This window comes from Aphelocoma coerulescens, chromosome 9 (assembly GCF_041296385.1).
Source record: "Aphelocoma coerulescens isolate FSJ_1873_10779 chromosome 9, UR_Acoe_1.0, whole genome shotgun sequence".
NCBI lineage: Eukaryota > Metazoa > Chordata > Aves > Passeriformes > Corvidae > Aphelocoma > Aphelocoma coerulescens.
Window position 1 is genome coordinate 20036586 of NC_091023.1, and position 23195 is coordinate 20059780.

General features: G+C 42.1%; 1 protein-coding gene across 4 annotated transcripts; it reads right to left on the minus strand.

Moving 5' to 3' along the window:
• Window positions 1–153: 153 nt before the first annotated feature.
• On the minus strand, window positions 154–23194 carry MFN1 (mitofusin 1). 4 transcript variants are annotated; one of them, XM_069024730.1, is made up of 18 exons: window positions 23052–23194; window positions 21650–21771; window positions 20712–20847; window positions 19498–19660; window positions 18728–18852; window positions 17197–17305; window positions 14839–14946; window positions 14027–14180; window positions 13836–13903; window positions 9390–9511; window positions 7851–7977; window positions 7417–7521; window positions 6232–6334; window positions 5030–5259; window positions 4388–4543; window positions 3673–3869; window positions 2349–2483; window positions 154–1662 (listed from the first exon to the last, which is right to left on the minus strand). In XM_069024730.1, exons 1-18 carry the CDS (start codon window positions 23111–23113, stop codon window positions 1593–1595), a joined length of 2292 nt encoding a protein of 763 aa, XP_068880831.1. In that variant the 5' UTR covers window positions 23114–23194; the 3' UTR covers window positions 154–1592. The 4 variants fall into 4 exon arrangements, with proteins under 4 accessions (XP_068880831.1, XP_068880832.1, XP_068880833.1 ...); XM_069024731.1 differs by lacking the exon at window positions 23052–23194 and adding an exon at window positions 22188–22326; XM_069024732.1 differs by lacking the exon at window positions 23052–23194 and adding an exon at window positions 22119–22137.
• Window position 23195: the final 1 nt, after the last annotated feature.

Below are 23195 nucleotides of genomic sequence, written 5' to 3' on the forward strand. Positions count from 1 at the left end.
CCTGGGTCAGCTGTCAGTGTTGTGTTAGAGCAGCCCTTGGCCTGCAGGTGTCCCTGGGATGGGGATGGAGCAGCCACACAGCAGCAGCCAGGACCTGTGGGAATGAGGTGCAGGTCCTCACCTGGGGCAGAGCTGCCAAAGAACTTACCAGAGCACAGGGGTAGTACTTTTTTTTTAATAAATAACTGTAGAACACATGCATTGAAAGTTTTATCTTGATACAATGTCAATACAAATGCTCCACAAACAGAGCACTGATACACACAGCTGTGCCCTCACCCACACCAAAGCTGGGCTGTTACTCACTGGTGGATGCCAGAGTTTTCTTCAAACCCCCAGGACTCCCCATGCACAGTCAGAACAAACACCTGAACACACTGGAACTGTTGTCTTCCCTTAATGCCTCTAGCATTACATCTTACATCTATTTCTTGATGAGATAGCCCTTAGTTACTGGAACATAGCAAGTTCCTATCCCTTAGAGCTGAATCTTTAATTTAGTCAATGTTAACACTGCCATAAAAATATATAAATACTCTGAAAAGGCTTTTCTTTTAAAATAATTTTAAAAAGTCTAGTTTAGAAAAAAGTAGATGTTGAATGACTGCAGACAGCAACAGCAGAAGCTTTTTAAAGAGGCTTTGCTGGAGGTGAGCAAGAAAGGACTCCAGCACAGCTGCCTGGAGTCTGACCTAAAGGAGACCTGTTCTACAGCAGAACCTACAGCTGCACTGGTCAGGGAGTGATGGGGTTTCACCATGTCCTGCTCCCTGAAGCCAGCAGCAGGAGCTCCAGGTCCATCCTGACACCCTGAGCTTCCCTACCCAACCTGCACCAATCCTGTCCAGACCATCTCAGCAAAGCCTGCTGTGCCTGGCTGTGAGCTGGGGGTGGTGACACACCTGAGCTCACTGGGCCATGGCTCTAGCCCTGTGCTCACAGGCAAAGGACCACTTCACTGTGCTACCAACTGCAAAAATAGCTCCACTTTTACCTAACCAGTGCCCTCTTGGCTCAAGGAGGTGGCCCACTGCATTTCCTTAGTGCAGTTCACCCCCCATCTTTCACTGTGCTTTAAAGAGGAACTGCTGCCCGACACACTGGCACCTGCTTTCCAAACTTGCCTGGAGTCCTTTCCCATGCCAGAGTTTGTACTTCCCTATACAAAATCAAACCCACATGGAAAACCAGCACTCTCCATCCCTGGACAATTCATTAGCAGGTGAAAGCAGGAGACTGGGCTAAGCTCTCTCCCTGCCTAAAGTCCTGGATGCCAGGAAGCGAGACTTGCCACTGCTACATACTCAGGAAAACCAGCGAGGATTTGGGGTTTTATTGTCAAGTGCCCAAAAAAATTTAGTGTTTAAAGGTAATTTTTAACCCAAAATCTGCAAAACAAACATAACACTCAAGAGTACCACAGCTCTTCAGTTTGGTTCACCATCAGAGTCCAAGTTTTACAACAAAAAATGCCACCCAAAGTAACATTAAAAATGTAAATTATTTCAAGTGACTCCACAGAGTAGAAGTGTCACCTGTAAAATTTCTGCTTTGCCCTACAAAGGAGCACCAGGAACGTTCACAATGACATTTTATTTACTCTTTTGAAGAAAATGTTTTGTGAAGCGATCTAGTTCGTTCTCAAGGTGAATGGCTTTATTTCTGTAAAACAAACAAAAGCAAGGCATTTACTTCAGTGCTGGGAACATCCCAAAGGCACGACTGACATCAGTGTTTCATTTCTATTCCTCTACTGCGACCCTCCAGCACTAATAAAACCTAAAAGCAGGTTTTTAGAAGAGGTTTGTGGGGGGCAGATATTCACCTGACAGTGGTGGTGGATGCCCAAGGCCAGAAGGCAACAGCCCAAAGCCAGGGCAGCCTTTCAGCAGGGGGAAAGAACAGGAAACTACGGCTGAGGCTGCTGCCAAGTCCCTGAACCACCAACTCCTGGAAGCTCCTCCTCTGCCTACCCCTGCTACTGCACCACCAGTACTGCACTGGACAACTCGACACAGCACAGCTGCTCTCCTGCTCTGCTCTGGGGAGGGGGCTTTGGGAAGGTGCCACCCTCAAGGAGACTCAAATTCTGGTCAAAGGTCTCTCTCTCATACACTGAAGAGAGACAAGGGTAAAGATTATCTAAAAAATAGTATTTCTGGAGGTTAGCTAATTCACTGAGGCAACAGCATACATTTATTTAACTTACCCTGAGCTGTTCAGGGTATCTTTGCATCCCCTTCTGCACCTGAGCTAACCTAGTTCGACTCCAGAGTAATGGTAGGCACTGATCACTCTGCAGTCAGCAGGGCTAAGAGATGCACGTGGCCAGTCACACCAAGACTTACCTCAGCTGCTTGGAGCTGCTCTGTATGTTCTCCAGCTGATCTATTTCTTTGGAAAGCCTAGCTATTTCTTTTTCTAGGTTTTTCTCAGTAATATCCACCTGCTGACAGAGCCGAGCAAAGGTAGTGGCCATTTCCCTAAAGTGAAAACAAGTTTACAGTCACGATTCACAGAAGCTTATGCTAAAAAAAATAGTAAGAAATAAAATCTCATGGCATTGCAGTGTGCAGAACAGAGCAATCAAAGCCTCCAGCTGTTATGGGATTAGAGAATAGCAGAAAGCAGGAAAACTGGGTACTTTTTAAATTAGAAAACAAAACCCTCAACATGCCAAACACACCTCAGTCTATGCCAACATCGTGCCTGGCCATTTTCATAGAACATTAACAGGTACAAGTCTGAGATGGGGCTCTGGCTGTGGCAGGAGGTGCTGGAGCAGCCCCACACCCCCAAGCTCAGTGCCCTGTGCCACATGAATGTGAGTCCTGTGCAGGGTGAGGAGTGCCCCAGACCTGCCCCCTGGGGCACCCCATCCTATGTCCCTCCTTAGCCACATGCTCCCAGCCCCAGTTGCAAGACTCATCCTTACACAAAGGGAAAACAAACCCAGTTACCAGCCCGGGCCAGCATCCAAGCTCTCAGGCAGGAGAGGAAGCACCCTCTCCTCTCTACTGGAGCATTGGTTTGAGTCCAACTCTTCCATGTCCTCACAGAGCTGCTGGACACAGGGATGGATCTCTTTCCTCTATTGAAGCTTAACTTTTTACTATTCCACTTTTTTTTCTGTTCTCTTCCCAAAACACTTTCCCACCTGTCTCTGCTAAGCAATGTCCAGCTGATTGTCTCCCTTAGCCTCTTGTTGAAAATACGTGTTTTGATTAAATTATTATTTCAGAAAATTAGGCCTGCTAATGCGCCCTCTAGCCCCCAGGGTGCAGAACACTTCTCCCGTGTAGCTCATTCAGAAAGGCTCTCAAATTCATCTCCTGCAGTGCAGAAGAGCCAGCACTGGCTGCTCAGAACTTGCCCATAACAGCCCTTGGGGCAGCAGCTCTGCTCATCCTTACAGGGCCTCCAAGGGCAGAGCAACTTGGCCTCCACTAGAATGACCTCTCACGTGGCACTGGACAAAGAGAGCCACCATCTTCAGAGCACCTCAATCAGCCACTCACAGATGCAGGTACTGGCCTTTTCAGGTGGGCATTTTAAACTCCCTTCAAACCCTCTCCCACTAAGTGCCAAGGGACACTAGAGGTGCCTTCCCACATGGTGCAGGGCCAGTGACAGTGGCCTGCCCAGTGAGGGGCCAGCCTGTGTGACACTTACTGCTGCACCTGGTGGCTGCAGTTGGCGCTGGTGAGGCTGACAATCATCTGCAGCTTCTCGGTGGCGTAGTTCACAAACTGCTGCTTGAAGGCTCTCTCCTTGGCCCGAGTGGTCCAGGTCAGCCTCTCGTACAGGTACAGCAGCCCGTACATGCTCAGGGAGAACGAGATCAGTTTCCAGCCTACGGTTTTCCAGATCTGAAAAAGAAAATCTTCGTTAGCTTAAATAAGTTGCCCTACAGGTAAAATCTAATTCCACCCATCTTTTTTAAAATCATCTTCACAGCCCTTCCACTGGATTTATTTAAGAAAATAATTTTTTGCCATAATACTACTGAGGAGCAATACAGCTACACTCACATGAGCGGGTCCCCAATGGCAAAAAGAACGTGCAGGTTACAGAAGCCTTCCTGCTCTTTCATGAGGGAAGGACCAAAGCTCCAACTAAATTCAAACTGAAGGAGGTACCACCATCAGATCACCATTTAATTCAGGCATTGAACACAGACTTATGGCACAGAGAATATGCCCAGCTATCCTCAGAGTGATTAGCCTGGTTTCACACGATGAACTGACTGTGGGTATCCAGGGCACTGCATGTGCTCATCTGGCCCAGTGTCAAATCCAGGGCACACTCTGTTTTACACCCCAAGCAGGACAGAGCAGCTCCGCCTCTGCCACCCCTTCCAGCAGGGAATGCTGTCAGTGCTACTTGCCACTCCGCCAACCACGATGATGCTCATGGAGGTCCGGGATGTCAGCGAGGCTAAACCCAACACCAAAGGAACCATAAAGTCATCCTGGGGCACGTTCTCGGGAGTTATGGCGGGAAGGCTGGCGGCAGACGGGGTGCTGGCTAAAGGACCAGGGATCTAGAAGATGGGAACATGGCAGCCTGAGTCAAAAGCATTAAGGAACTACACAGATGGGTTTTATTTTCATATATTCAGGCTTTGATTTACTTGAAGGAAACCCTTCAGCAAAGAAATCTGAACAAGACTCCTGAGGAGCAGTGGAGGCTTTGACAGCTCCTCCAACAGAGAATAAGTGTCTGCATAGGGCTGGTTCCAAACTAAGGATCCAAATGTTACAAATGGAACAGGCTTCCCAAAGGGTTCAATCCAAAGGAAAACCAACTTGTGCAACAGCTGCAGAAAGTTCAGGAGATGTTTTCAGTTCCGTTCTAATCCTGAATATAATCCAATAAAAACAACCCTCACCAGAAATATTTCACACAATGGGTCTAGGGAAAGGTAGCAGGAGGCATGTAAATAGCACTGGCAAAGAGTAAAAATCAATATATTCTCATCAAGGTAAAACAAGGCACTCAATGGCAGTGCAAGCTCCAAAGGACTCACATGTAGGTTTGGATCTGCTAATCCCAGGAGTACCTTCTGAGCTTGTTTAGGACCCAAGAAACGGTTTACAAGAGAAGTCCATCCCAAAGAAAAGTGGAACATGATATCCTCTTGAAAATCTGCACACAGGCTATGACAGTTTAGATCATAGCTAAGGTCAAACTTCCTGCATGGAATTAGCAGGTGGAGCTGATCCTGAGCACTAGAAGGCAACAATGGTTTCAGATTTTCTAGAAATAAGAACAAACAGTAAAGATGAGTTAACATTAGAAGAAGATCTTATTCACAAGCAGTATCCCTGCACTGCTGACCAACTTTGTCAATTTCGAGAATATAAACTGACCAGTACATTATTTACTTATTTGTAAAATCAGTGGCATTTAAGCAGGATTGACCCTAACAGAGCAGGGAATTTATTGCTCTGATACAAGAAAACAGTCATGAAAATCAACTCACCAAGGAAGCACTGCTGGAAAAAAGATGCAAATTAACTGAAAGACCTCTATCAGTGGTCAACAGATAAGGATGGAGTAAGAAAAAAAACTGATTTACCCATCAGTTCTGTGGTGCCACACAGGAACAGCAACATGATTACTAAGAGGATGGAAGGGTTCACATAATTTCATGATCATGCTCTGAATCTCTTATTACCAGGAACAGATCAATAGAGATGGATGTGCAATAAAGATACCATTTATAAAGGAAAAAATAAAGGGGGGGGAAGTGCACAAATTCTTTGTGAAATGAACTGTTTTGCATTCTGGGTCCGGAGGGACATAGGGAGAGCATTATATTGCAGAAACATTTTCTAGTAATTAGTGTATTTGGTGTATCTCTTATGGAAGCCAAATTTTAAATGGGTTTATAAAAGAATTAGATGAGTTTCTAGAGGACAGGTCCATTACTACTTGCTTAAGACATTAATCCAGATGCAGTGTATCAGCTCAGAAGTCCCTAAAATGGAGAGGGATTGCTATATTTACCCTGGTTCATTATTCTTCTCCCCCAGCATGTGTTACTGGTTAGTATCAGAAACAGGTGACTGAGCTGAACACTCAGTCCTGGTCTATCATGGCTTTTCCTTAATCATTTATAGCATCAACGTTAAGCATGATCAGAAGGAAAATTATTTTAAAACTGAATTTTCTTAAATTTTCTTCCTTTAAATGTAAAGTGTTAACATTCCTCCTACTTCCTCTTACCAATAATCTCCTGCTGGGACTGGTGCATTGACTGGTTGACTTCACTGGAGCAGCGCTCAGCCAGGTTCTTTCCCAAACCGTCTTCTATATGTTTGTTCAGTTCCTGAAGTGTTATAAAGAACACAAGCTCATCAATTTGTATTTAGCTAATCAGTTACATTATATGGAGCAGGAATATGTTACACACCAAGCACTGTTACTTACAGTGGGAAGAAAAGCATGTTTCCATGGAAATACCATGCTTTCCAACTGCACGCTGGGACTGAAAACATAACTGAAGTGACACAGGAAAGATTTCCCAAGGACTGTAATCATTAAAAACCATATGGAAAAGTCTTTACTTTCAATAACCTGTGACAGTGAAAAGCAAACCGACACCTACTGCCTTGCAAAGCCCTTCCTGTGTCATTTGATGGGAGCCAATTCCACTGCTCTGCACAGGGATAAAGCCATCCCACCAACTCCCATGGGGGCCTGCTCAGGATACTCTGCTGAGGTGAAACAGCACAGATTGTCCTGAAAATGTAGCACTCCCAGGGGATCAACCAGGCTGGAACAGCCTGAGATGAGCTCGAGCGGTTGGAGCATGGTGCTGTCAACACCAAGGTTGGGGGTTCGATCCCCATATGGGCCATTTGTTTAAGAGCTGGACTCAGTGATCCTTGTGGGTCCCTTCCCACGCAGAACATTCTGTGATTACAGGGGGAGCTATGGCAGTCATTGTCACCAGCAAAGTCTGAGCATAAGAGGCCAACACAGGTATACGTGCCTTAATTTAAAGCACTAAGTTTGAGGAGGAATTTATAAAAGTTAAAAAAAGCCAAACCAGTTTTTATTAAAAGTGTTGAGTATTTGCAAGCTCATTTTATTTTTGGATCTATTTAATGTTAGGAGTAGTAAAAATTATTTATGCAAAGTCTTATTTACTGGAAGCGAAGACTAGAAATTAGGAACCACTATACTCCTAAAAAGATGGTTGAAACAAAAATTAATTTCTTTCCAAAAACAAAGCAGAAAATATTTTCAACCTTTTTCCGTTTTGGGTAGAGATATGCACATGTCAGCAAGCAAAAATCCTGGAATGTTCAGACAGTCACATAAAATCTATGGAATTTATGAAAATACAGAAGTAGAAATTAAGGGAAAGACAAAGAGCATGGCTTCAAACCATTTAAAAAAACTTACTGTCTTATAGAGCTTCAATACTTGAGGAGAAGGGTGAAAATCAGAATAAAATTCATCAACTAAAACTGAAAGCCGGCAAATCTCATCAGTCATGGCAGAGGAGACCTGTAAGAACACAGGAAATGCATAAAATGTTTCTGCTACCTTTTCCAGACAGACTGAGAATAGACTACTGCATGAACTGTCCCAAGAAATGATTCAATCACCTGACAGCCAGGAAGCTTTTGTTCGTTTTTTTTTTTTTGTTTTGTTTTGTTTTTTTTGTTTTTGTTTTTGTTTTTGTTTTTTTGTTTTTGTTTTTGTTTTTGTTTTGAAAAAGGAACATTCTAGATATTTCAAACATAGCTCCTGAGATGGGTGGGCTCCAAAAGGAGGTGCCTGAGAGAGGAGGCAACACTTGGATTTGGGAGGTTGTTCCCACTGCCTTTACTTACTTTACTTTCGACTTCCTCAGTAACACGTTTGATTTTTTCCTTGGTATCTTCTGTCAGAATGTTCAGCTGATTTCGAACGAAGTCCAGCCTGTCCTTCTGATCTTCTCGCTCCTCCATGGAATGGACTCTAACCCAGCAGAAAGGAAATCACCATCACTACCATGTATTCTCCCAAGAAGGAAACAAGGCCTTAACCAGGCATGGATCATCCAGCTGATGGCTTCCAAGCAGCCAGAGGGTATCCCAAGGGACACTGGCTGCCCAAAGCAGAGGCACTGCTCCAGAAGTGCTGAGCAAACACAACTCAAAACCAGCATTTCAAGTCAGAATTGTTATCACTGTATTATCACATCATTACAACTACAAAAGGTGTGGGTAATCATAGGCCTTTAATAACTCGTCTACCCTGATTCAGAAAAGGGGAAAATCTGACCAAACTGCTGCTCACAAACAGCACTCAACTACTCCTTAACAGTGACATGATCTGATGACCCTACAACGGAAAGGGGACATTGTCACAAACCTTGTCACAAACAAGTATCTTTACAATTCCTTGACCTATCACTTAAGCAAAAATTCCTGAAAATCTAGAGCAATTTCATCTTGAAGGGCCAGCAGAAACAACAAACAGCAATTCAGGCTAAGAGGGGTCACCACAGACATTCTGGTTAAATCCACTGACAGAAAGGAGTATCAGAATATTTTCAAACATTTCACAGCATGTTTTCATGGGATCTGACAACGTGAGACAAGTCAGTATGTAAACAGGCAGTCTGTAAAAGCTGACATATTCAGGGGGATGAGCGTGTTTGACAGCACAGTGAAGTCTGTTGAAACACAAAGACACATTATTGACAGGCAGGAAGGAGATGGATGGGAAGGATTAATCATGACAGCAAGTTCACTGTGTACAAGAGACAAGGTGGCAACAAAAGTGAGGAAAAAACTGCACACATATGCAAACCTCAAAGGATACATGAAACTACCAGACACAGCAGATGAGCTGCTATCATTACTACTAAAGGATTCCATGAGCAAAGAGAGAATAAAGATATTTAAGGATGCAATCTGGAAAGGGCCAGAGGCCAAGCCTCTGTGAGCTTGGGCTCATTTCATTCCTTACAGTATTCTAATCACTTGCAAATTAAAGCATCTACATCCTCCCATTTTTTTCCTTCAGTGTGACTGTAATGAAAGTAAAGCAGGCCCAAACATCACCTCTGAAATGCTGGGTACAGCTCAAAAACCTTAAAATTTTAGATATTTCATTTGAAAACACACAGATTGCAAGTCAGTAATGAAGAACAACAAAGTAAACCAAGATCCCTGTACAGAAGTCACAGACCAAGAACACAACTGAGTGGGCACATGAACAATGGTAAGACCGACATATGGACACACCAGGGAAATTGTCTGTTTCTTACCCAGCAGAAAAGGGAATTTTAAAGTCCATAATGGCCCAAGAAAATCACCAGCACAGAAATGTCTCCTCAGATCATCTGGAAAAACCAAAGCCAACCAGCCCTCTGACCCACCTACCTTTTCTCTGCTGCTGCCACGTTTATGGTGTCCATAATGTTTTTCACAGTATCTATTATCTGTTTAGCTCTGATAGTGTGCTGTTCAAACTTGGTTTTCACGGCTGACTGCGAGATACACTCCTGCGAGGGGCCCAAGCCACAACACATTACTGCAATTCCATGCCAACACAATCAGGAATTTCACTGTCAGAAAGCACATGCTGCCAATTTTACCATGAACTTAAACCAGTGGGAAGTAAAAAGGAAGAAAGTATAAGGAAATTAAAAGACAATAGAAACTGAAATCTCAAATGAGTCTATAGCAGCAAATCTGCCTTCATGTCCATTCACAGTAATGTGCATAGGTTTTCATTCTTTTAAAATAAATGAATAATGTAAAGAAAAAGAAAACTCAGATGAATACATAAATCTATCTCTTCAGGGAATTTTCAAAACTATCTATTTTTGGAATTACAAATGTCAAATATGAATGCTGGCAATATGGCCTGGCTTGAGTTTTCTTTGTTGCACTACACCTAGTTTCAAGAGGCAATTGTCAATAAAATGTGACATTCTCACATCAATACTGATCATCCAGGAACAAAATACACAATTAGGAACAACAAACAAGGGTTTTCTCATGGGATAAACAAAAGGTAAGTAGTCCTTAAAATATCAGCTTGCTTGTATATTATTGAAGTGTTAAATGAGTAGGTAGAAAATGCTCTAACGATACAATTTCTAATCAATCTTCAATATTGAACAGAAATTCAGAAATACAGGACAGTGACTGAAGAGATCTTGTGTTTGAGGGGAAGAAACCAAGCAGCTATTTCCTTAAATCAGATCTATGGGATTTTTAAATTGTTCTCCATCTGTGGATTCACCTTTCATGGCACAGGTTTGGATTACTTTTAGAAGATTTGCCTATGACCTTAGCAAATGCTGTAATAACAAATTTCAGCTATGTAAAAATAATAGATGAAAACAAAATTAAAAAATGGGTAAAACTGTCCCTGTTCCTCGATGAAGCAGATCTAGAAATCAGCAATGAAAAGCCAGAGTTTCTTAAATATCAGCACATTGTAAGAGCTAGACTAGGCACAGAGCAAAGAGTCTTCCCAACGTTAGTATGTGGTAGGTAAAAGGGTGACAGTCACTCACAACACAATCAGAAAATCCAAGTTAGAGCACTAGGAAAAACACAAAGGTTAGTTAAATGACAGCGAAAGGTAAGAGGGGCACAGCAGCAGTTTTGCCATTAGTCTGTATGTAAGTATTTACTGAAACAAAGATTAAAGTATGTTTCAACAGCCTAACCAAAGCCAGTTACCTTCCAGCCCACTGCCTGTATCACAGGACAGTCATTACATGCTCAGTGTGCTCCGTGTTCCATCCCCGGGCAGTGCTGGGGAAGGGCTCTGCAGCAGCTGCCTCATTCTGGCTCTGCCTTGCTCCCATTTACAGCCAGGAGTACTCTTCCACCCTGCCTCCCTCCTCCACCACTTCCCACAACACTTCTGCTGCCAGTATTTTTAAGAAACTTGAGAAGTACCATAACCTAAGGCACAGTGGGGTTGGTTTTATGTAGGATATCCACTAAGCACTACTGCACACAGTGCAGGGTGCAGGCATTTCTTTGCTATTTTAATAAGGCATTCTATGTATCTCACTGCAGAACTTCAGGAAATACACCAACTACTTTCTGTTATTCCCCAACATAAAAATTCAGAATTGATCCAAGAATTCAATGCTTTAAGACTGCCTCCCTCCCTTTCCTTTGTTGCAATACAGCTGACATATATAATAGCATCACTTTTTAAAGCTACTACATGAATCTCTAAAATCTTAATTTCCCACTGCCTACAAGTGTTTCAAGGAATGCCTGCACCAGTTTTTCTTTTAGCAACTTCAACCACCCTGTGCTTTGCAAACATGCTTCATCTAGTTTTGGAAAGATTTTTACCCTCACACAAAAGTCTACATAAATCATACAAGCCTTTCAAAAATAGTCCAAATTTCTCTTGTATCACAACTGACCAGCACTGGTGGGTCTAGATTTTTTTTTTAAGATTCTAGCTATAATGAGCTCGTATCAGTCCTCAGGAATGAACAGGCTTTCCCATCAGGGAACTGATACTAACATCAGGAATGTGGAAGTACTGGAGAAGTAACAGTTCCTCTTCTCAGCCCATATGGAAAAGAGGAAAAAGCTGTCCAATTTTAGTCAAGACAAAAGCAGGGTAAGAGAATCCAGGAGGAGCAAACCCAGCAGATAGAGCCAGGGGGAACAAGGCACATGTGGACAGGTCTGTAAGTGAAGTGGCAGCTTACTTAGAGATGTGAGCTGGACAAAAAAGTGAGAGAAATTTGGGAAGTCTGAGCAGGGCACCTCTACAGGGACAAGGAGCTAAAGGCAAGACAGACTGAGGCAGGGGAGGAGGCAGTGTCTGATGAAGACAGACAGAGGCATCTGTGCTCTCATCCCTTCCTTTTCACACACTGGAGTGTAATCCAAGAGTCTTGGGACTTGAAGCTCCTCTGTCAGGAAACAGAGCAAATGCAAAGTGCTTTAGGGAGAAATGCTTAGGCTGTAGAGCATCTGAGTTTGGTCTGCCAGTGCACGAGGCACAGTATCAGTGAGGATTTCACACAGAAAGTTCTCCCTGCAGTATGATATTCTTCATTAATACAGAGCCTAGAGATGGCAAGCAGAACTGATGACAACAGTATGCTGATGTCAACTACATTATCAGCTCAGGTGACAGTAATGTGAGTATTAGGTCTGAAGACTCCAGACCTGGTGAACTATTTAGTCTCAGCCTTGCTTCAAAAGCACATAAACTGCCACTGTAACTTAGGAAATTGCCACAAAACCTAAATGTGAAAGAGGCTGCAACAGCTCAAAATCTAAATTGCTTTGGCAATCTTAATTCAGCACAGTTGTCATTCTCTTTAAATGATGGGATCACACTCCTATTCAAAGCCATTAATAAAGATTTTAGGATGAATCACAGCTGAGCAGGGAAAAACACTACAGAATCCACTCTCACTGTTGGAGTCAGGTGTGCAGCAAATATAACACATTGTAAAAGAAGAAAAAAGGTTGATTTAAGGCCATGCAGTGCTGTCACAGAATTGTTCCTTGTCCCAGCCTCTGCCACAGAAACTCGTCATGGTTGTGACCCTGTGACAGATACTTCTCATTGTGGTGGCCAACTTGAGTCTGTGACATTTGATTTACAGATGTGCTGAGCACTCACAGCACTGCATCATTTAATAGATCATCATCCATCTTCATACTGAAATATTCTAAGCATTGAGTGCTTAACTGTAATGATAAGATATTTTTTCAAAAAAGCTTTGGGTACAGCAGATGGCAGAATACATTAAAGAACAATAACTGATCTAGAAGCTCAATTTTCACTTTTTACCTGCTGGCTCAAAGTCTCCTACTATAGTTCTGAGGACAAAAACTGCAAACAAACATGCATGTTTGACTACAGCTAGTAACACTAGAAATGTCATGTCTCAGGGAGCCAGGTCCTGCCAGCACCCTGAACCCTTCATTTCTACAGTTCAATCACCTATCGTAAGAGTGTGGATAAGGATTAAATTTAGTCTGACATTTTCTTGCTTATGCAAGACCGAATCAAGCTGTTACTTTAAAACCTTTCTGATATACACACATCATTACATAATGCAGTTTTGCTAAGGTTAAATGGGTTTGTTTTAATGCAAGAACAAATACTTTTCAGAGGCAGTTTTTTTTTTAATACTCATACACAAAACCATTGAGGGATACCCAAGAGGACTCCTTAACATATCCAAGAACGGTTTCAATTAATTAAAGTTATCAAATTAGGTGAGTCAAATGGATCCTATCACAAAGAAACCACTCAACTGTCTAGCCAGCCCTACTTCTGTAGAAACTGTGAACTCCAACTACGAATATGGCTAAACTGAGGTGAAAGAGTGGATTCTGTACAGCACAAAGGATGCAAGGAGAGTGTTAATGCTCACAGTAACAGAGCTAAGAGGTATATAATGGTAATAAATTCAAAACTCTGGCTTTAGAAATGAAAGTAAATTTTTCATATATACTGATGAAACCAAATTTCTTACTGCAAACATTCACCAGCACATGGCTGTTAAGTGACACACACATTTCAAGACCATAATTTCTTCTTACACAGACTATGTTGGTATTGACATCTCAAAACACGAGCTAAGAGTTTGGGTCCCTTCCCTCACTAAATAATACTCCTTTCCAACCATCTGCTACTCAAGGTGAGAAGGTATGAACAGAACCCACAGAAAAGGCAAAGCTGCAGATGGTTTAAATACCTTACACACTCCTCCACTTGCTAATGTGGGTAATGCTCTGTAAATTTAAGCTAAGCATAAGAGAAAAAGCTACCTTTGCAATAAAAATCAGGCAGTCTAAAAAGCCCATCATAAATACCTCAAATATCTGCTCAAAATGTTGAAATTCCTGTAATCTTGTTTGAAATCCTTCAGCAAGTGCTCCACCTGTGAAACAACAGACCATAAGGGAGACAGCAGTACCTCACAGCAGGGACTGTATCTTAAATATAGTTATCGGGTTTTATAGTGTTTTTCTGTATTTGAGGAAAAGCAGGAGTTCCTACACACCAGCCTCTGGCATTCCTTGGGCCTTTTGTCTCCTGGCACTCAGAACTTCTTTTGCTGAAACAAAAAAGATGCGATTCCTTGCTTCTACAGGATCAATAACTTTGAGCTCATCGACCAGGAAAGTCAGACAGCGCTCCATGTGCTGCCTACGCACCTAAGGAAAAGGTAAAAAGCTCATGAAAAAAAGGCAAAAATTGAGCTGTCAACAAATCACATCATCAGAGTCAGAAACAGATGCTGAACCACCCCTCTGACAGCAGATGCCTGTCAATCCTACAGAGGCAGCAGCTGCTTTCACTCCTTTAAACAGACCTGGACACAACAATACTTCCCTTTACAACTGTATTTATGTAAGTCAGAGATCTCAGCCAGTCACTGGGGTAAACGCTTCATTCCCCATACACAGAGAAAAAATTCTCACTGCAAGCTGGCTGCTGTTGGGAAGATCTGAAGATTCAAACTGTTCCCATCTAACACTGCACTTTACCAGCTACTCTATGCAGGTATAAATGTATAAACTGTGCCCTCAGGCTGCACTATCACTGCAGAAACAAAAGGTAATACAAAAATAAGATTAAAAAACAAGCTTAACTGTGGAGGAAAAAGGTTCTAAAGAAGTTTCCCATTTTATTACTTGCCTGCATATATTGTCATTTGAATTGTGGTTTGCTTTTTGCTTGTAACAAGGAATAGGTTATTTCCATTTCCTGACCATGTAACTTAGCCTTTTACTAATAAAACAAAGCTAGTGTTTCCATATTAATACATATTAACTAACTGTCAACACATATAAGAGCCATCAGTTCACTCACATCTTCCATGTACTCTGGTTCTGAAGCAGAGGCATCCCATCTATTATTCAGGATGAAGATGTTTGGCTTGGAAAGTCGTTCGTTCACTTTATGGAAAAAATGTTTCTCCTAAGAATTAAAGCACAAACAGAAATGTCCCCAGACATCCAAACCAGAGTCACACATTCTTCTGTAACAGATTCTGAAGTTTATCTAGCTTTTTAAAAGTTTATTATAAAGAATTCATCAGTACTAAAACCCACAGATATCCAGCACATAACAGGCTTAGGGTAGTTCAAAAGTCATCAGATGTCTTAAAACTGATGCAAGTGCTAAAAGTCAAAGACACAGCAACTTCCTCTAAAACTTGGTACAAATACAAACTAAGAAAACGTAAAAAAAAAGGCAGTTCAAAAAACACTAATGTCTGGTGAAAGCAATGAAGTCTCTCTTATCTGAACTACCAAGTTTCTCTTGCTAACCTTGTCAAATCTGGTTTTATATCCACAAAATACATGATCTAACTATTCTTCAGCTAGGCGACAACAGCTTGAACTATAGAGAAGTAACACTTCCTGCATGAGGACGTATGGTTGAGACACAGACAAAGAAGTCACTGATGAATGTCTTAATTTAACAAAATTAAGTGTATTTAGGTCTCTTCCCTGCACCTACCACCCATTATTGCTGTTTACAGAGTCATAATGGGTAAGTCGTGATGGAGTGAGTCCCCACTCAGCAAAGCTGAAGCAGAAGAGATCTCTGTGCTGCCATAAACTTTTCCAGACTGCAGCAGGACACCACGACATATCCTGGCCACAGCACTGGAGATCCATTATTCCCCATCAGCTGGGAATAAGCATGTGCAAACAAGATCACTGCTGCACAAATCAGAACTTTGTCTGAGGATAATTTATGAGGGAATAGTAGAAAAATCCCAGGTAGTGTAGCAGAATAATGCCAAGTATTCTCAAACCTGTTATGGCAAGAGGCAAAAACAATGCTTAAGGAGGATGAGAACATAGTAGTCATATGCTTTATCTGCAGGATAATTTATGTTATTCTATATAGCAATGAGACGTTCACAGAAATATTTTTTTTCTTTTTCCTTTAATTAACAGACCCCAACAACTGTGTTATACACACAATGTAAACAACTTTAGATTTTGTCCATACTAAAAGCCAAAAAGTGTCACTCATGTGACATAATAGAGAAGATATGGCCACATTGGTGCCAAATCCTTTTTGTCTTGAATGTTTTAAGAATTTTCTTTTTCTTCTAAATCACATCCCTTGTATTTGACTCTGTGTACTCAGCTCAGAAGATGGAATGCCATGTCTTTAAACTCACATTCTTCTCAGACTTCTACCAAACTATTCTAATTTGATAGAATGCAAACAAATACTGTCTTTGCACACTTAATTTCTTATTGTATTAAAAATTGTCTCAGTATTTAGAAAGTTCAGACCTTTCAGGTCAGAACTATGCTCAGAATAACCTGGGCATATTATTTGTCTATAGCAGGTTTAATAAAAGTCATCAGGAATCTTCTCAGTAGCATTACTCTGCATTCTGGCAGTTACACTTCTAATAACTTAGAAACCTTTTATAGTCTGCATCCACAATACTTAGTTTAGTTGAAACTGGAGATCACTACAAAATTACACCAAATTTCTGGTCTTGTATTTTGATTATTGCAACAGCTCCTCTGGCCACTTTAAATGTTCTCCTCTTACAAGTCATACAATATTTAGGCTGCAAAGTACAGAGAACTCTTCTCTCTCCTGAACAGAGCTTTACAGAACAAAGACATTAAAATATCTTCAGCTCTCCACACTGCACAGAACCCTGCAACATGAATGCTTATTGTTAACACATTCTTCAGAAGAAACACAGCCCACTGAAGGGAACCTGCAGCACTCATCCTCAACACAAGGTGTATCAAAGGAATTAACTCTCTCCTCAGAGAGGAACAAGACAGGAACTCAACTTCCTTCACCTATTTTGTGTATTCTACTGAACTTCTGGATATGAAATACTCCGTAATTTCTCTGGTAATACAAGTGTCTTCAGGTGACAAATACCCACAAATTGAATGGCAAGACAAGCACTCCATCATCCATTTATCAAAAAACCAACTGAAATGGAAAGGACAATTATGACGCTCAAGGCAGAGAAAGCCAAGCCAGTAAAAAATCCGAATTTCATTCTCCTTTTCCTAGTGAGGGATATACATTATTTCTTGCCTCCCACCCCCAAATCCTATTCACAAGATCTAAGTGCAGTGATTCACCATCTGTAAAGGTCTCAGCTATTCTGGTTATGGAACTGCTGAATATTTAAATAAAGAAGTAGCATAAAAACATTGCACATCATACCGTGTTCATGAGAGTTGATTCAGAATTGGCAACCAAGACAAACACATCAGCATCTAAGCAAAACTTGTCAATCCAGCTGTCCAGTTCTGTAGTGACATCTGTGCCAGGGCTGTCAAGAACAAAAAACACAAACTACTATTTACACACCAAAGAACTAGTTGATTTTTATAAACTGATAAAAATAGACTGGAAATGCCTAAGGGCCTTGCAAGAAGTTACAGAGGTTTGTATCTTGAGGCTGATGCCTACCTCAAACTTAAGGTAAACACTGCAAAAACCAGTTACCATCTAGAATTTATCAGTCACTTGATCATTAGACCATCTACTCATTCAAAATGAAATTTCTGATTAGTAAGTAATTGCCAAATGAAGCGACAGGCCGTCCCTCAGAAACCCAGACAGGCTCACACAATGGTTTCCCTCCTTGGACTGTAATTTTAATCAGAAGAGAGAGAGTTGTTCATAAAATTTTTTTTTCATTAATAAAGTCCAAGTTTAAAGCAATATGCTACACAAGCTGTGCATAGGTCTAATAGGAAATGAAAATGAAGCTAAAACTATAGGGCTGTCAGTTTAAAAAAAACATAAAGTGGAATATGAGCATTAAGTCATGTTTGCAGCACCTAAATTATTGCTAGTACAAATTTTCTCTATTTAACAGTAAAAGGATGATTTGCTCTTTTCAAGTACCTGCTCTCTCAGAATCTATGCTCTTTTCCCTTTTTCACCTTTAGCAACTGAGGCTGTGCAGATCAAATGCACTGAAGAAAATTACAAACTCCCAGTGATTTCAAAGTACAAGACAAAGATGGAACAAAGACCACTACAATTTATTAGAACACATTCTGAGTGTTGTTTTGTTGAAGAAATCATACTTAAAGATTTACTGACACCTGCGTGAATTACTTTCAAATTCAGTATTTATTGATTTACACATTAGGTACAGATCACCTGAAAGTTTGAAAAGCTATTACCAGGTTATACTGCAGTGGCCAGAAGTAAGGGCATTTGGCATGGACAAAGCAACCACTTCCAGCATCCTTTAAACACACCAACGTGTAGGAAATGTCAGCCTAACACGGAGCACACACAGCTGTCACAACTACCTTTTGAGGCCACCCATTACTTTGGTATGTAGGCACTGCAACTCTTATCAGAAGCTTTTAAAAATGAAGTCCACATTGTTTATACTTCACATGATCAGTCTGAAGCGTTTCAAGAAAGGAAATGGGCAAAAGGTTGCTGCTGCAACAACCCTATTCACACTTCCATACTGTTTGTTTTAAAGGTAGAGTATCCTCAGCCAAAAGTTATTCCCTTATTCAGCTCAGTCACAAGACACTTGTCTGTTCCAACTGCTACAAGGGCAGAATCAGGAGGGTGATGACTAGCAGTATATATACAAAAGAACAAACTCTGTCCTTTCAAACAAAAAAGCCTTTCAATAATTTTGAATCTAAACCAATCTCTTTTCTAAACATTATAATGCCTCATATCCTTAGGAAAACATTTACTAAAACAGAAAAGATACCTGTCCACTAAAACCAAATCATCTCTCAGCAGGGCACACTTTGACTTGGGCCAAAAGACATGGACTAGACAGCCAGCCTTCAAATCTTTATCCATGTGAAGTGCATGAGCCAGCTGGTTGACTGTCTAGAGAGAGCATAAAGAGAAGACAAACATGAATATGCACCTCAAACAAGTCTGTAAACCAGTATAATTCAGTTCTCAAACTTGGACAGGATCTATCTTGAAGAGGGTAACAGAGTTCATACTTTGTTCTGGTGAATAGCTGTGATTTTTTTTTTAAGCTCTTCGACTCACCAGCATCTAAAGAACAAGTTGTGCCTTGAAACTCAGACAAGAGTTTCTTTCAAGCCACAAATGTTCCCTACAGGACTGGACTGTGTGCTACTGATACTGAGCATCACCATGAATTTGCCTCAGAGGTTAAACATGTCGATGTAAGCAGCTCAATAAGCTGAGCACCATAAATACAAATGAGGGACACACTCCAAATCCTTAATCAGTAACACAACTTGCTCAGTCCTATAAAAATAAAGTGCTCAACATATGCTATGCTACGAGACACATGTTAGTTGTTTCTCTGAAACAGCCAAGAAAAATTGCAGAGCAGAGCACTTTCATTAGTTTCTTCTTCCCTCCTCAGTAAGAACTTAAAAATGCAGAATGAAGGAGCCTTATACTTTTGTTGGACTTGAAATTGTTGTTAAAAAAAGAGACCTTTTAAGAATCAGTTCCTGTGAAAACTGGCATGAAGTCATCCAAGAAAAGTACCTTGACACTCTTCTTTTCATCTGATCCTTCTGTCATAAGATAAGCCTTATCTCCATCAGTCCCTTCCACACTGAGGAAGCAGTTTGTTGTATGGCCAATCCCACTGGGAAGTACCTTATCCCACAGCATTGCATTAATGACTGAACTTTTCCCACTGCTTGTTCTAGAGGGATAGAAAATAAAAGCACTTTGAGCAGAGCACAGCAGCATTAAACACATCTTTGTGCTGAATTGAATGCACCCCCATTGCAGTGCATCAGCTCCACAGAGCACAAGCTGTTTTGGGGACAAAGCTCCAGCCAGAAGAGAGTGGGGAGTGCTCATTCAGAGGAACGCGTCACCAGCTCCACATTCTGCAGGAACTTGGAAGTCCTCAGCAGTGTCCTACTTTGCACTAACCCTCTACCCCTCACACATAAATATTTGAGGTTTAACTATTACACAACAGCATGAAGTTATGTAGACTGTAACTCATTTTTGAGCTGCTTCCAGAAAAAGTTCAGTGCTCACTGTACAACAGTTCACAAATTTATTCAAAATGCTAGAGGGAGAGTTGAGTTCTCTTTTCCCTGCTTTTTCCCTTTGCAAAAGCAATGTTTATCACACATCACAGTTTGTATTCAACTTTTAACTTCTTGAAACATCAAGGGTGAGATATAATTAATTTTTTTATTTCAGAACCTTTGATAGTTTTTCTTTAAAGGACTAAACTAGTTTTAGCAAAATGAAGGCAAGATCATCTTTGCCACATTTTTTCCAATACTATTACAGAATTTTTAGAACTCAACCGTGAAGATTCATACTCCAAAAAATATGTAACCACATGTTTAAATGTAAGCACAGAAAAATCAATCTCCCTGAAGCAAAGTGGACTAGCAGACCACAATGTTACTGCTATCCTTAAAATCATCACACAGATCTATCAGACTGATGTTACAACCAACCAGGCAACCATCTCTGTTTCTCTTCAGCTGCTTATAGACAGAAACATGAACAGCCCCAAGTTTAGTTCTTCAGCACTTCTGACCAAATACAAAAAAAAGTCCTTAGCAGGAACAGTAAAAAATACATTAAACAAACAAAACCACCATCTTAAAAAAAAAAAAAAAAAGAAAAAAGAAAAGCCATTCTGGAGGAGATGACAACTTTAGACCTTCCCAAGGTAAAAAAAAAAAAAAAAAAAGAAATTAAGTACCGGTAATTTCATTCATTACCTGCCAAAAAATGCCACTTTCATGTGCCTCCGTGAGAGCACCTCTCCAATGACTGCCAACTTGTTTTTATATGCTTGTATTTTTGCTAGTTCATCTTCTGTGGCTACATGTTCAAGCTCTGGATTCTTGTATGTGGCTACATATAGAAATGAAAAACATAAAAGCAATCACATACAGAGAATGTGCTCCGTGATACAAGGTGTAAGTAATCAGTACTTAACATGCCAACTGCAAATTTTAATTACAGTGGTAAAACTAAACAAGCAAAACCCCACTACAGACACTGATACCAGGCCTTATCATTTGAGAGCTCTGCCACAAGCACTGGTGAAATCATGACATAAATCACTTCAGATCAATCGCTAATCCAACTGCTGATCCACTAACCCTGTGAACACGGCCTGCTGGGCTCACCCGCCTCGGGACACCTGCTTCCTTCAGAAAGGAAAGCCAGGACCTCTCATGGATACACCAGCTAAGCTGGGCTGTCCTCCCCCTGCAGAGCTCAGCAGGGTGATGAGCAACCAACTCTGCATCTTCTCAACACACATTCCACGCTGCTAAAACCTCTGAGGGTGTGACCACTGGATCCTTGCATTACATCACTGATGCACCTTTCTGCTGAAAAATGGGAGAACCTGTTTGGAGAACCACCACAGAACTGTAAGGCCAGAGTGGTTAAGCTTTCACTCTTATGGAAAGGAAGCCAGGCTGCCAATCCAAGTGACTTAATCAGCTTCTCAGGTATGTAGCCATGCCAGGCATTTCTTCCAGCATAAGCTGAAAAAAACCCCAGTGTCAAATGAAGAATGTGACTATTTCTGAAGGTCCATATTTGTAGAAACAGCACAGTAACAGATATCATAATGTACATTACGCTGTTATAAAACATACTCAAAGCAAAGGACAGGACCCTTGTGTTTAAGGGGAAAGCTCACCTTCCACAAACGCTGCTCCCTCGGTGACATAGTCCAGCAGCTGGTCGAAGATGGCAGTGATGGTCTTTTTGGCCAGCACAAAGTGCTTCAGTGGAGAGACAGAGGCTTCTGCCATGCTGCAGCTGCAAGGGAAGGTACATAAAAGTGACCAAACACTCGGTACAACCAGCTAACGAAAATTCATACACTGCTCACGCGCCCCTTAAAAAGCTAAACAAAACAAAAGCGTCCAAAGCCCCATGCCAAAGCCCCAAACTCCAAAGGGCAGTAAGCTCAGTTTGCGCTGTTTACTCTGATCTCGTCCCCTCAACCACAGGCGCCAAGGGCGGCCGGCGAAACTCGGGGACAGGTTCGAACCGATCTGGTGCTCTCTGTCCCGGAAACACGAGATTTTCCCCTCATCAAACGCGGCTCCCGCCTCCCCACCGCCCGCGGGTCAGGACTGTCCCGCCGGCCAGCGAGGACGGACCCCACTCCCTCATGGAGCCCCGTCTCGGCGGGGTGAGGCCGAGAGACCGCGGCTGCCTCGGTCCCTTACGGAGCTTCACTCAGCCGTGCTCCCTCACGGAACTCTGGCTCGGCCCCGGTCCCGCATGAAGCCCCGGCTCAGCCCCAGTCCCTCACGGAGCCCCGTTGACTCCGGCCGTGCCCGTCACCGCCGCCGTCGGGACGGGGGGGGCGTCACTTCCCTTTCCTCCTCCCGTGACCCCGCTCGGCGCCCGCCCGGGCACCGCCATGTTCAGTGCGGGCTGAGGGCGGCCGCCGCCATCTTGAGCGCGGGCAGGTCGCGAAATGGAGCCGAGCGGAGCCGGGCAAGCACCGGGATCATCAGCCAGGGGTTCATCCACAGCACCGCGGTCTCACCAAAGTCTGCCAAAGGGGCAGCGCTGGCGACTCCCAGGAGTTAAAGCGCACTGATACCGCATGCATTTGATACAGGAGCATTAGGAAATGAGATCCACTGTGAAAATCGGCGACAACAGCATTCTCGAGAACACGTCGAGGATTACTAATCCACTGTATTTTAAGATCTTGCATGAATTTGTGAGATGTAAACTTTGTTTTCAAGTCAACAATCTTTCACATAAAAAAAGTTCTTTTTCTCAATAAGAAACATGTGCCTTGTGTCTTGACACACATTTGTGTCTTGTGTGTCTTGTGTCTTGTGTGTCTTGACACACAAGAAATTTGTTAAGGTTGGAAAATACCCCTAAATTCGAGTTACACATGGAAACTAAGGGTTCAAATGTCTGAAAAGCAAAAAGTCAAATACACATTTCTCACAAGTACAAGACACTACCAAAACCAAGCTCATGATTTGGCATAGCTTCTGCTTGGAATGCTGTTCCTGAAACAGCTGAACCTTGCAGGTACCAGTGAACAACCAGAATTTGATACTTACTGCTTTGGAGAAAAATAATAAATACTGGCACAATCCTGGTTCCTACAGTTCGTTTCTGCCATTCCAGACGAGATGAGCTGTTCAGGCTCCAGGGTGGCAGATGTGTGGCAGTACCAGAGCAGCTGCACTCAGGTCAGAGCACTC

Excerpts from the sequence above, each read along its gene's own strand:
- MFN1 (XM_069024730.1), bottom strand. The coding sequence starts at position 23,113 with ATGGCAGAAACGAACTGTAGGAACCAGGATTGTGCCAGTATTTATTAT. Across the intron at positions 20,848-21,649 it reads GGGAGCAGCGTTTGTGGAAG|CCACATACAAGAATCCAGAG; the intron begins GTGAGCTTTCCC and ends TTCTATATGTAG. Across the intron at positions 17,306-18,727 it reads GATTTGGTTTTAGTGGACAG|CCCTGGCACAGATGTCACTA; the intron begins GTATCTTTTCTG and ends TGTTCTTGACAG.